A 13,803-nucleotide genomic window follows, 5' to 3' on the forward strand; every position below is an offset into this window, starting at 1 on the left:
GTGGGCGATGGTGAGATTTGTGGCAGAGTCATACAAGAGACCCAATGAGGCCTATTGTAACATCTTGTATGTATCTGTCTGGTTTTGAGGCGTGTTTCTCACTGGGCAGCAGTGAGTTGCCAATTATGGAAGTTTGTTAATCACCTTAACTGCATATCTTGCTGCTTGCATCTTCCCAACATGCCAAACAAACTGGGCATTGAGAACTCTTGACACGTAAGCCAGAGCGGGTAAGGGTCAACTTCAGTGCACAGCTGGCTGCAGAAAGCCTCTCTGTTGCTCAGCACCAAGGGCACAGACAGTGGCATCTGAGATTTTCCAACCCCTCATGATCTTCATCGCACCTCTTTGATCCACTTGCAGGACACTCAGAAAACAAAAGTACCATTGCAGAGTGCACGAGCAAGGCATTGAAAGGCTGTCACAAGAACAGTTTGTGTTTCGACACAGGTACCCAGCTCAGTGATTACAGACAGGCTGCATCTTAGGATTGCTTTTGATGGCTTTCTTAATGCTCACTGACTGAACACCTACCTGCAAGCTTATTCCATGACTTATTAATTAGTACAGTAACACAAAAACAAGTCTTGCTTGACAACAGTCCTCAGTCAAGAGAGTCTACATCTTGCTGTATGGCAGTATGAATATCTCCTGTTCCTTTTGCCAGTAGTTTACCTGGTAAACATGCTGCACATCCTGTTAGCAAGCAACCATGTCTCAACTTTGCAGGAAGTACTCCTCACTTAAGTGATCCCAGCACATGAGGACTCTCTTGCAACCTAACACGGTGGCTAACACGGTCAGTTATATGTACTGGCATCAATCAGTGGTCTGAGCACTTTTGTCCAAGGTAGACCAGTCGTTCGAGGTGGCGACCATGGCCAGTCCTTTGTGCCTGCCCAAAGAATTTAAGGAGAAGAGGAAATGGGCAATGGGTGAAGGAAACTAAGGAATCTACTCATGGGAGTTGGGGAGATTTGAGGAATGACAATTGTAAAAGGAGGCTTCTATATTTATAAGGGGGAAATATGATAAAGCAGTGATGGGAATGGGCTAAAGTAGGGGTGGGGACAGCGAATAGGAGTTTGTCCATGGACACTTAGTCAAAAGAAAATCTAAAAATCAGCCCATAATCTCTGCTTTGCTCTCTTGGTGGAGATGCTAAGTTCCTTCAGTCTGTTTTTATTTCAATGTCTTGCATTGATAGATTTTTGTTTTGTTTTGTTGAAGTCAGTATTATTCCGGACTGCAAAACCAAAACTGTCAAGACCACAACCATAAATATTGCTCACAAAAAACTGGATGTATCCCCCAAAGATGAGAACTGAAAATGATGCAATGATAATTTGAGGTACATCAAATAATTGAATAATGGTATATATAATTATTGAGAATTCTGGATTAGAGTGGCTGGAACAGCACAGCAGTTCAGGCAGCATCTGAGGAGCAGTAAAATCGATGTTTCGGGCAAAAGCCCTTCATCAGGAATACAGGCCCATTGAAAAGTCAAAAGGGAATCAAAAAATTGACAGGATTTTCCATTCATTACAGGTCATATTTATTTTATTTCATGGCTTGAATGTGATTTCTGAGCAATTTATAATTTTTACTATCAAAAAAATGTTTGAAAATGTATGCTCCATACATTTATTTCTATCTTGTTTAGGTTTGAAATCTTGTCAAAAGTGAAAGTCTTCTGGCAATAAAGTCATAAGAAGCATTCTAATTGCTACTGTGTGCTTGGCCACATTCACTGTTAAATGCCATGTCTTTTATGTGTCCATTGAAGTGATCCTATTTCAACCTACTGCTGTAGCCATCATTTCGCACATCCCTCCATTCTCTCAAGAAACCAATTATCCAAAAATAACTCTGACCTTAAAAGCTTCTTAAAACCATCATGTCATATTTTGCACAAGCAACAAGAAGCTATTTGTTACATTTTTATGAACCTGTATCACATTGCGGAATATTGTGGAAAATTTGCCTGAAATCGATCTTGTTCTTTGTTGTATCAATGACTTATTGCAATTCATAAACAAAACATTAAATCAATCAAATTAGAATTTTATCAATGTTATTTTGTTCAGCACATCATAATTCTCCTGCTTTCAGAAGCACAGCAAAGTTCCAATGAGTTTTTTTTTTATGATCTAAACAGTCAAGCCCTGGCCATGAATTTGAACAACACCCAAAGAGAGTTGCAAATGTTGTATTGTTCCTAACTCAGTCTGACACTGTAAATTTAGGAGAAATTCTCATGAAATAAACAAAAGATGTTAGACTCTGCCTTACTCTGACCACTTTAAATATGATATACTACTAGAAACATGCTCCTCTATTGTAATCTAATAGTTTAATAGCAGCCAGATACTTATGTGTCAGAGAAATATAATGTTAATACACATTGGCTAGTTGTAATAAATATGTCAAATTCTTCAATGTGATGGTATCCATGCCCAGTTTCTTATGTTATGATTGCTGCATCAAACGAAATGCTTTGATGGATGCAAACTCACAATCAGAAGTTAAGAATCTATTGATGGTCGTGAAACCATTGTTGATCGTCAGAAAAATCCATCAGGTTCACTAATGTCCATCAGGGAAGGAAGTCTGCCATCCTCACCTGGTCTGGCCTACATATGACCCCAGACCCACAGTAATGTGGTTGATTATCAACTTCCCTTTGAAATGGCTAAATAAGTCACTTAGTTGTAACAATCACTACAAAGTCTCAACTAAGGAATGAAATTGGACGGCATTGACTTTGGCACCAGAAATGACATCGGCAAAATCAACACTGTTGATCCTCCTTACGAACATGCAGGAGCTCACGCCAAACTTGGGAGAGGTGTCTACACAAGGAACAACCTGATTGTCTATAAGGTGTGATTCTGTGTGTATGACTATGCTCCAGACATCATCACCATCACCATCACCATCACCATCACCATCCCTGGATATACCCTATCCCACTTGCAGGACAGACCCAGAAGAGGTGGCAGCACAGTAGAATATAGTCCAGAGTGTGTTGCCCTGGGAGTTCTTAACATGGAATTGGGGCACCATGGAGTCCCATAGCTTCTGGTTAAACACAGTCAAGGAAACCTCCTGCTGATTATCACATACCATCCTCCCTCAGTTGATGAATTAGTACTCCTCCATAATGAGTAACACTTGGAAGAAGTGCTGAGCATGGCAAAGGCAGCAGTAATACTGACTGAGCTGGTCCTACCCTAAAGGACATAGCTGCACGACTGGGTCTGTGGCAGGTGGTGAGGGAACCAACAAGAGGGAAAAATATACTTAAGTAAGGATGAGGTTATCTGCCAGCTGCAGATATATCTGTGATTCGGTATTGGTAACAGTGACCAGTGTACAATCTTTGTGGAGACAAAGTCCCACCTTCACATTAAGAATACCCTTCATCATTTGTGTGGTGCTATCACCATGCTAGATGGGACAGATTTGGCAACCCAAGATCAGGCATCCATGTTGTGGTCCATAAGCATCAGCAGAATTGTACTGCAGCACAATTTACAAACTCATGTCCTGGCATATCCCCCACGCAACCATTACTATCAAGCCAGAGGCTCAACCCTGGTTCAATGGCGAGTCCAGAAGGGTATACCAGGAGAAGCGCGAGGCATATCTAAAGATAAGGTGGCAATCTGGTAAAGTTACCAAACTTGTATGTCAAACAGCATAAGCTACAGGTGATAGATAGCAAAAGTGATCCCACAACTTACCAATCGATTTAAGCTCTGCAATCCTGCCACATTAAGTCATGAATGATGGTGGATAATTAATCAACTCACTGGAGGAGGTAGCTTCACAAATATTCCCATCCTCAATTATGGAAGAGTGCAACACATCAGTGCAAAAGATAAGGCTGAAGCATATGCAGCAATCTTCAGCCAAAAGACCCACCTCGGTCTTCTAGACTGGTCCCCAGCATCAGAGATACCAGGACAAAGCAGCCCATTTGATTAACACTACATCCGCTCCCTCTCACACTGTTTCTGAGGAGCAGCATTGTGTACAATTTTAAAGATGCACGACAGAAATTCACCAAAGCACTTTATACAGCTCTTCCCAAACTTGCGACCACTTCTATTTAGAACAATAAGGGCAGCAGATACGGAGGATCACCAGCACCTTCAAATTCCCCTCCAAGATACTCACCATCCTGACTTGAAAATACATTGCCAATCCTTCACTGATGCTGAGTCAAAACCCTGAATTTCCTCCCTGAAGGCATCATGGGTCTACCACACATGGGCCACAGCAGTTCAAGAAAGCAGTTCAATGCCACTTTCTCAAGGACAATGGGCGATAAATGTTGGCCTAGCCAGTGTCACCCAGTGCTGTGTATGAAGAAAAAAATAAATCACCAGCAGATATCACAATGTGTATTTTAACCCTCACTCATTGTGATTTGAGTGCTGCCTACTGACTGACAAGCTAGCTTTATATAATGAATCTAACATGCACTGCCCAGTGGCTGCACATCTCAGAGATATTGGTGGTGGAGAGGGTTGTGCAACAGGAGTACTACTTAGAGCGAACACATCTTTCTTAAAGTTAGCCTCTTCCTCTGAAACAGGAGATACATTTTGCTGAAGCAGGTTATAGAACTGGTTGCAGAAGAGAGCATAATTGTGAAGCATGGCACAAAATTACCATGTGTTACAGGTATTTCTGACACTACAATGGGCACTTTGGTGGAGCAAGTGGATAGGCAAGGAACTACCCTGCAACACTTAGTACCACAAACTCAGAAAGGTAGATGAAGACTGTTTCAGTAAATACCATTGTGTTCAATGAAAGGTCATTTAAGGACCTCAACACACTATCTCCCTGATGAACTGCAGGGAGGAGGGCAGAGGGCAAAGTGGAAAAGCGTTAGGAGTAGTATGATGATGTCTAGTTCCTGACTGGGAAATTAGGACAATCTGTCTAATATGTTAGGAGAGGTCTCCAATGGCACAATCCCAGGGTAATTGGGAGGAATGAATGGGTGGGCAACAGGGTGGCAAAAATGAAGTCATGCCCCTTCCCTTGCTTCAGACCCTGCTCTCCCTGTGCCCCAAAGCCATTGAGAAAAGAAAATCTTACCTTCGCGCCACTGGATCCCTACAGGTGTAGCTTCAATTGACAGTCTTTTGGGTACGGTAAACCAATTGACTCTAGCTGGCAGATTGTCACAACCTAGAGTTCCAGTGTCAAGGCCTTCAAAAGGCTGAGAGACTTGCTCCTGGTCACTGGTCAACTCAATGAGCTGGTTGGCAATATTTGGGGGGTGGTGAGGACAACTCGGAGGGAGGTCAGCACATATATCAACGCTGAACATGCTGCTCCCCACACACTCGAAGAAGCAAGCATTGTACTTCTCATGCAGTTGTCATTTTTATGTAGCTGTGATACATTGTAATTTTGTGGCAGCTTGTTTTCAGGTTACGATGAGCGATTGTATGTTTTACTCACTCTGGTTTGGGATATGCCTGAGTCCTCATGTTGGATCACGCAAGATGAGTTTCTCAAAGACCCATCTATGGACATGGAAACCTTGCAGCGTGATGAACCAGGGCACACCGACTGGATTGTGTGGAGTGACATTAACATCCTCATTCTCATATGTTATGGCTGTCTACCAGCATGTCATGGCAGCTCTACTAATCAGCACAAGGACAAGTCTAGCAGCCACCAGTTTTAAATCAATCATAACAGGCTTTGCCAGGGCTGAAAGCACTAAAAATGATACTAGGCTGATGTCAAACAGTTCACACACCTCTTCCTCCTCATCTGACTATCTCTTCTGACTTACAAAAGCTAATGATGTAAACATCAAACTCTTGGTCTCTCTCTTACTTCACTCATCACATCTTAGCATTGTAACTTTCTTCTTTCTGATACCCAGCAACCCCGACAGGCAGTGCTGATTTGTAAATTAGATCAAAATCAAAACAGTGATGAAGAAGAAATATCATCACTCACTATCACTCTCCACAACCACAATCACTGCTGACATACTGCCTGCATTTTTGAGGATGTTTTAGATGGGTGTTCTATGTTTTAGATGGGTGTTCTACATCTCCTGACAGATTAGAGTGATGCAGGACAGATGGTTGTGTCTTGGATATCCATGTGGTCTCTGAGTAAAAGCTATTTGCCCTGGCAAGAGAAGACAGGGACTGCTCTTAGGGGAATGCAGAGACACCATATCCTGACAACCAAATAAGTAACAGTTATCTTTGTATTGCAACGATCACATTAACATGGTGTCGAACACCATTACTAACCCATGCTGCAACACCTCCTGCACCCATTCTCCCAAGAAAGAGGGCTGGATTGGCACCGGCTCACTCCAAACACCTTAACCCCTTCTCCCATTTTGCATTGGATGGCTGGTTGTGCAACCATGTTCATCTGAGGGAATTCCCCAACAGCGATGGTGAGAGGGAGTTAATCAATGGCTGCAGGATGCCAAGGGGTCAGGAACTTACATGCCTGAGGTGGCAAGACAATGTGTTGGGAAACAATAATATTTGGGAGAAAGTGAGGGCTGGAGATGCTGGAGATCAGAGTGGAGAGCGGGGTACTGGAAAAGCACAGCAGGTCAGGCAGCATCCGAGGAGCAGGAGAATCAACATTTCGGGTATAAGCTCTTCATCAGGAATAATGTTATATAATATCAATAATATTCCCACGTCAAAACCCAGTGATCAGGTGCAGATGAAAATCCTTTCTCTGCAGAAGTAGGCTGACTTCCCAAGCCTACTCCAAGTCTTTTTACAGACATTCTCCTCAACATTGTACTTTATCCACATGCTTTACAATTTGAATGACTGTGAGTGGTGCTGTCAGTGACTTACAGTCACAGCGAGCACAGACCACTGTAACTTCCAATGCCCTTCTCCTTTTTAGGTGCCCATTCTGTCAACACCCACCTCCCCACCGAGTTAACACCTCCTTAGATCATTACCCAAGTCATGTAAATATGATTCCAGCTGCCCACTTGTCCTCACCTTTCCCCAGGCTCCTCTTCCCTTAATTTCTGTGAACAGAGGCAACAGACAACCTATGGCTCACCCCCTTGAGTGATCTGACCTATCAGCACAAGCCCTCACCTGTCCAGACCATCAGCAACAATCTCCCTCCTCCAGAATGGTTTTTAGATTAGATTAGATTAGATTATTTACAGTGTGGAAACAGGTCCTTCAGCCCAACAAGTCCACACCGACCCACCGAAGCGCAACCCACCCATACCCATTCCCCTACATTTACCCTTTCACCTCACACTACGGACAATTTAGCATGGCCAATTCACCTAACCTGCACATTTTTGGACTGTAGGAAGAAACCTGAGCACCCGGAGGAAACCCACGCAGACACGGGGAGAATGTGCAAACTCCACACAGTCAGTCGCCTGAGGTGGGAGTTGAACCCGAGTCTCTGGCGCTGTGAGGCAGAAGTGCTAATCAGTATAGAGACAAAGACTAACTGTGACCTACACCCCGGAGTACAAAGGCATGGGCACTGTGCAATGCCACTTTGACTGGATGCCTGATTGTGGGCAAAGCCTGGGAATGGAATGGAAGGTACCACTTGACCAACCATGCTGGGGCACCCTGACTGGTGCTGCCTATATGGATTTTGCTGCTACGGCTTCCCTAAGACTTTCAGAGTTCCCTGCTGACATAATATGTTTGGCATACCAACCATATGCTGCAGGTGCTAGACTGATGAGCCACACTGCCATAAGGCAAAATGCCTTTGACTGAAGATTGCTGCACAGCATAGCTCTCTGTCTGGTTGTAGGACTGCACCAATTGCAAAATAAAGGCGCAGCAGGACAAGGCAAGGCATGCATACTGCTAGGCACTGGGTAAATAATTACTGAGAGATTAAAGAAGCTGCCAGAAGGAAATGTGGAGGTCTTTTGGATCAAATGGCCAATTGAACTCTCAAGAATATGTGCTGGTTTCCACACTGAGTTTCCTGATGATTAATTTGTGTAGTGGGTTCGGCTGTTAACAAGTTGTTTAACAATTGATACTGAGTGTTAATTGGGAACATGCAGTCTTCTTATGAAAGCATTGTCATGCCACTGTGAGTAAAGTGAACAAGTTGCGATGAGATGACCTTGGCACCAAAATGTGTCTTGCCAAACATTTCGCTCGATTATGCCACTTATCTTGTTGCAGCCTAACCACTGAAAACCTGGTAAGATATTACCTAACATGTGTGACCACTGGTGAATGGGGGATTCGGACTGCATTCACAGGTATGCCATTTGAATTAGCTCAATTTGGTCACAACTTGCAATGTTAGTTGCCTGTCTTTCTCCTCTTCATTTGGTCACCATATAGCTGACAGCCTGCATTGTTCCTTATAATGAAAGAGCTATGCCCATCCTTGTTTAAGGATGTTAAATATGACTCTATTACATTCCTTCTGTCAATTTGTTACATGCTTGCTGCTGCATGAGCATGAACTGATGCATCAGAATCATAACGTCCAAAGGGAGCAGAATGACTTTGGGGCCCAGCAGTCACCCTTTGTTTTGTCTCACTAACTCAATGCAAAAGGTACAGTTAACTGCATAAAATGGAGATATCAAGAGTGCTGTCAGGAGACCAGGCCCTGAGCTCCATACTATGGTCCTACACCAGCTGTATGCTGAGGGATTGGAATCCCTTTTGGTTACAGTACATCTCAGAATTGACAAACACAAACTGAAAGGCAAGTTGTCAAAGGCAGCTCGTATCATAGGGAAGCCTGCAGTCCTCGCAAAGCCACTCCTCTTCGGCTGCTTCACTTTGGCAAGCCAGGGTGTTATGTATTTAATTCACTTGGAATACGGCATCTCAGTAACCTCCCAAAGTAATGAGAAGCTGTAAGTGTTTGCAATAAGTCATTTATTCAAGCCAGGAAGAAGCCAGATGCATAAAAGATTGATGGCCCTCAGCACATTCACAACCACTACCAATACCATTCTCATCGTTCTACAATTATGGCTGTTATGTATTTCAGTGAGAACCTGCTTTGTGAAAGAGAGACATCTGATATTCCTTGTAGAGATTCATGGAGAGGAATTGCTGCTGAATATACAAAGGTGGACCGGGCTTCCAACTGAAAGCCTCATCCAGCAGCTTATTCTGAGCAACTCAGGTTATATTGCAGTTGAAGGGGAATGCATACCACTGTCTACGTAGATAGGAAGAAGTGACTCCTGCTGAATATTTGAAGTCAAACACTTGCCATTTGCAACAACAGCCAGGAGAAAGAAAATCAGCAACTAAACTCTAAACAGTAGATGATCCCTTAATCTAATGTTGGTTGATTTTGGCTAATGATTCGCACTGCTGCCACACAGCACCAGGGACTTGGGTTCAATTTCAGCCTCGGGTGACTGTGGGGAGTTTGCACATTATCCCCGTGTCTGCGGGGGTTTCCTTCGGGTGGTCTGGTTTCCTCCCACACTCCAAAGATGTGCAGGTTGGGTGAATTTGCCCATTGTGTTTGGGGATGTGTCAGTTATGTGCATTAGTCTGGAGTAAATATAGGGTAGGTGAATGGGTCTTGGTGGGTTACTATTCAGAGAGTCAGTGTGGAATTGTTCAGCCAAAGGGCCTGTTTCCACACTGTTGGGATACTATGACTTTCTTTCCTGCTGCTCAATATTAAGAGAACGGCCCAGCTGAAACACTAAGTGGTTGTGCAAGCATCAAATCAGCATCATTGACTGACTGCCATCATGATGGGCCAACTTTGTATACTTCCTGTTGACATTTCATCTGTGTACATTAATGTGCTCACACAAATAAATCTATCGTAATCAGCAGCAGAAGTGAGTGTGTCTGCTACATGTGTCACTAAGAGGGTAAAACTGTTTGCATAGCAATGAAAAAGATGGTACTAAGGACCAAACTTTCGCTGTGATTGTTTGCCATTGCCCTTCTACTATGGGACATTTTTGTAATGACCATGTGACTTCATCCTATCCCAAATGCCAGCAAGCCTCAGAATTATGTGTTTTTTTCATCGAAGCAGCACAGAATAGAACTCTATGTAAAGAGGAGGAACAAAGAAACAATGTCACTGAAGCAGATTAGAGTTGTAATTTGATAACTTCAAAAACGTATTATGCAACTATTATGACTCTTGTGCAACTATGGTAACTCAATTGCAGCAGTTATGAAGTACCTCAGACACTGACACAAGCAATACTGAAGTAAATCTGTGACAGCAAAATCAACGAAATAAATTATTCTTACCCATAACTCGAAGCTCAGCGCTGACATAAATTACTCCATGTTTGTTTTCAGCCACACACTGATACATGCCAGAATCTGACAGGTTAACAGCACGGATAGAAAGCATTCCATTTTCAACTTGAATTCTTTCCTGTAAATGAGAAAACAATGAAGCCTTTTATTTCAATTATGATTTTACTTACTATCTTATTGCAAATTATAATTTCTTGTGAACAATTTTCATTTAGTTTGATTATTTTCCACATAAAGTGTTCCTACTCATTTAAGTCATCATTTTCTCTATGGTTGCTTGGGTATATCATGTACTATAGTGATGACCTTTCGTAATTCCACTGATTAAAAAGCAGTAATACTTCATTCTGACATTTCAGTAATTGTAATGCTACATTTGATGAGTTCAGCTTAATATCAGAAAAGAACATGCATGTTAATAACTCTACAATTCCCTACTTCATTTCTTGCTGCTATAGATGTAATTTAAACAGACACCGTCTGCTCAATGCTTGTATCTGTAAGAAACATCAAAATGGATCAGAGAAACAGATTAACATTTATCAGCTTCTCTAGGTTCATTCTAAATTACTTTATAGCAGTAATACAGAAATTACACAGTGCAATATCCTACCTCTATTATAAGGGGTTCACCATTCTTCAGCCATTTGTGAGAAGGTTTCGGCTCTCCACTTGCCTTGCAAATCCACTGCAGACTTTCTCCAATAGGCACATAAACATCAGTTATGTTTCGAATCCAGTTAGGCCGTGCTGTGTGGAAGGGAGGGGTAAACCTTAAAATCTCATCAAGCAGAAAAACACATAGTAATAAGCAACTTATAAATTGGAATTTTTCACAAATATATTTTGATTGCATTTGCATTTTCCCCTGCCTTAGGCAACACTCCATCAGAGTTCCAGAAAAGGTATTGCATAAAACCACAGCCATGACAGTCATTTATTTTTAGTGCATAACTGCCAGTGTTCCAGCTCAATCTTTGTGATGTGATGCTAAAAAATGTGCAATTTAATTGAAAGAGAAAATGCTGCCTGCAAAAATCTATTACAGATTGTTAATGCCCACTTTCGTTGCACTCTGAACTGAGAAAGCTATGGCATCACATTAAATTTCAATGTTAGCAATAAATTACTACTTTATTAGCTATTAACATTTAACCTATGCTGAGCAAAGAAATACATTATTTTAAATGCTGGGTGTATGGTATATTTCTCATATTATAAGCTATTTATTTTTACTACTGTTTCTCCATTGCTAAGTGCAACTTTTTTTTATTCACTCATGGGAACTTGGGCATCTCTAGCTGGCCATCCCCAGCTGCCCTTCTACTGAAGACAATGTTAATGCAAATTCATCTGTTTTGAGTCCGTCTTAATTTAGCTCACAAACAATTTAAGCAATTTTCAGTTTGTCAGATAAGCAGACACAAAAATATCATCATGGCAATTTTACATTATACCAGTCTTTCAAAAATAAAAGTAGAAATCATCAGGAATCATATTGCGTGTGACAACAGAGCAGTAACAAATGAATACTTTCATATTGTTTGAATTCATATGGTAATGTTAAAAGCTATCAGAAAAACAAGGTTTGCAGGAACAGTTAATAGGCTAACAACAGAAGTGGGACTGCTTCAGTAAACAATCATATTCCAAATTGTTGTATGTTCAGTTTAAGGACAACTCCTTCCAAAGCATTATTCTTGAGTGACTTGAGGATCTCTTACTGGGAAAACCAATGAATCAGATCACAAACCCACAGTTCACAAAATTGTGTTATTTCAGATATTTTTTCATGAAATGGATTTACCTCTATTCAGCTCCAGTTTAGTATACAAGGCTTTGAATATTTTATGGAAATATCAATGCACATGCATTTCTTTGGATAGGCAAAGTGCAATTTTAAAATCGTATTGTAAATCTTCTGTGACTGTAGAGTGAAGATTTGTCTGATTGTAAAGTGAGGTGAGGTTTATTTCTTAAATTCATGTTATGACTCAGCTTACATTTTTCATTTTGAATTTATACTTATAATATCATGGTTTCCCAAAGGCAATTCGGAGTCAATCAGCAATGAACATTATTGATGGATATGAAGGGCTGCATCATGAAATAGTCGCATTTCAGGACAAGCTAGAGAACTACACACGGGGGAATGCAACAGAGATTATTGTAGATTGCATAATATGAAGTTATATGAGAGGGGGCTCCTATGGATCATAAGAAGTCACTTTAGCAGCTACTGTTAAAACCTAAGTACTCAAGGTAGGTGTGATGTCAAGGTGTTGGGAGGGTAAGGTGCCAAGGGGTAGGTGTGAGGTGGGTAGGGTACAATGAGACCAAATAAATGATGGAGTATTTAGGATAGGAGAGGGTAGGTGCATTGTATTGGGTCCAGTGGAAAGGGGATGTAGGATGAACGGAGGGTGTCCATGGCAGCAAAGTGAGTAGTTTTGGTCCCAGGAGGGTGGTGTGGTTTTGGAGCTTGCAGTAGAGAGGGGTGGGAAGTTGGGGGAGGTGTGAAGAGACAGAGAGATATTGTCCCAGGGGTATAAAAGGGACCAGATGCAGAGTGGGAGTATGGTCGGGTTTGACATCAGTCCGTATTGTCAGGCTTAGACTTAGGTAATGGAGGGTTATTCAGATTGAGAGTGGGGGCAGTGGAGAGTGGGTGCAATGGTTAGTTGGAGGCAGGGGGACGTCAGGAGCTGCAGGTCAGTCATAATGTCAGACGAAGGGTGAGATCAGGTTTGGAGTAGGAGAAAGGGAGGAGCAGCATTGGGTGGGAGAGATGGTTTTCAAGTTGGCTTTTTCTGACCACTTGCCTCTGTGTGTGTGTTTGATTTGCACTGTCATCATGTAGCAATGTGAGATCTACATTCTTTACTGCACATAACTACATACAGTGGATGCCAAGAGAAGCCACTTAACCTGCAACCCCACAGACTCAGGCTCCAGTTCAACGTGATCTGACTTTTTTTAATGCATTCATGTGATGTCGGAGTCTTATGAGCTGTCTATTCCTAATTCTCCAGAGGGTAGTTCAGAGTCAACAACATCACTGTGGGTCTGGAGTCACACATCAGTCAAACCAGGTGAGGAAGGCAGATTCCCTTCAAAAAAAGGATATGAATGAACCAGATGGGCTTTTATGACAAACAACAATAGATATGTGGTCAACATTAAGTTAGATATTTAATTCAGATTTTATTGTATTCAAATGTCACTAACAGCTATGATATTTGAAACCAAAAAGACAGCTGAAGGATATAAAACACAAGTCCAATGCCATTGCCACTCTCACTGCTCTGTCCTTACTCCATTTGCATGTGTTGAGTAGCGACATCTCAAGTTAAGGTATACTTCCTTTTACTGTATAGATAGCTGCTCACCAAAAAACAGATCCATACTCCACAAGTGGCTCATGACTGTCCTCCATCAGCTGACTACAAATGTAAGTACTCCAAGAATGACAGACATGCAGCTAATAGGAATGATGTACCAGACCATTAAC

The 13,803-nt window shown here is 41.9% G+C and overlaps 1 protein-coding gene across 15 annotated transcripts in view; it reads right to left on the bottom strand.

Moving 5' to 3' along the window:
* LOC140483855 (contactin-4-like) overlaps positions 1-13,803 on the bottom strand; it is a 2,466,301-nt gene that overhangs the window by 574,294 nt on the left and 1,878,204 nt on the right. For all 15 annotated transcript variants that reach the window (XM_072582595.1, XM_072582599.1, XM_072582606.1 and 12 more), the window contains 2 exons: positions 10,906-11,042; positions 10,281-10,410 (listed from right to left, as the gene is read on the bottom strand). In XM_072582595.1, the coding sequence (XP_072438696.1) occupies positions 10,281-10,410; positions 10,906-11,042 (267 nt within the window). The remainder of the gene's footprint in view (positions 1-10,280; positions 10,411-10,905; positions 11,043-13,803) is intronic.

This window comes from Chiloscyllium punctatum, chromosome 12 (assembly GCF_047496795.1).
Source record: "Chiloscyllium punctatum isolate Juve2018m chromosome 12, sChiPun1.3, whole genome shotgun sequence".
NCBI lineage: Eukaryota > Metazoa > Chordata > Chondrichthyes > Orectolobiformes > Hemiscylliidae > Chiloscyllium > Chiloscyllium punctatum.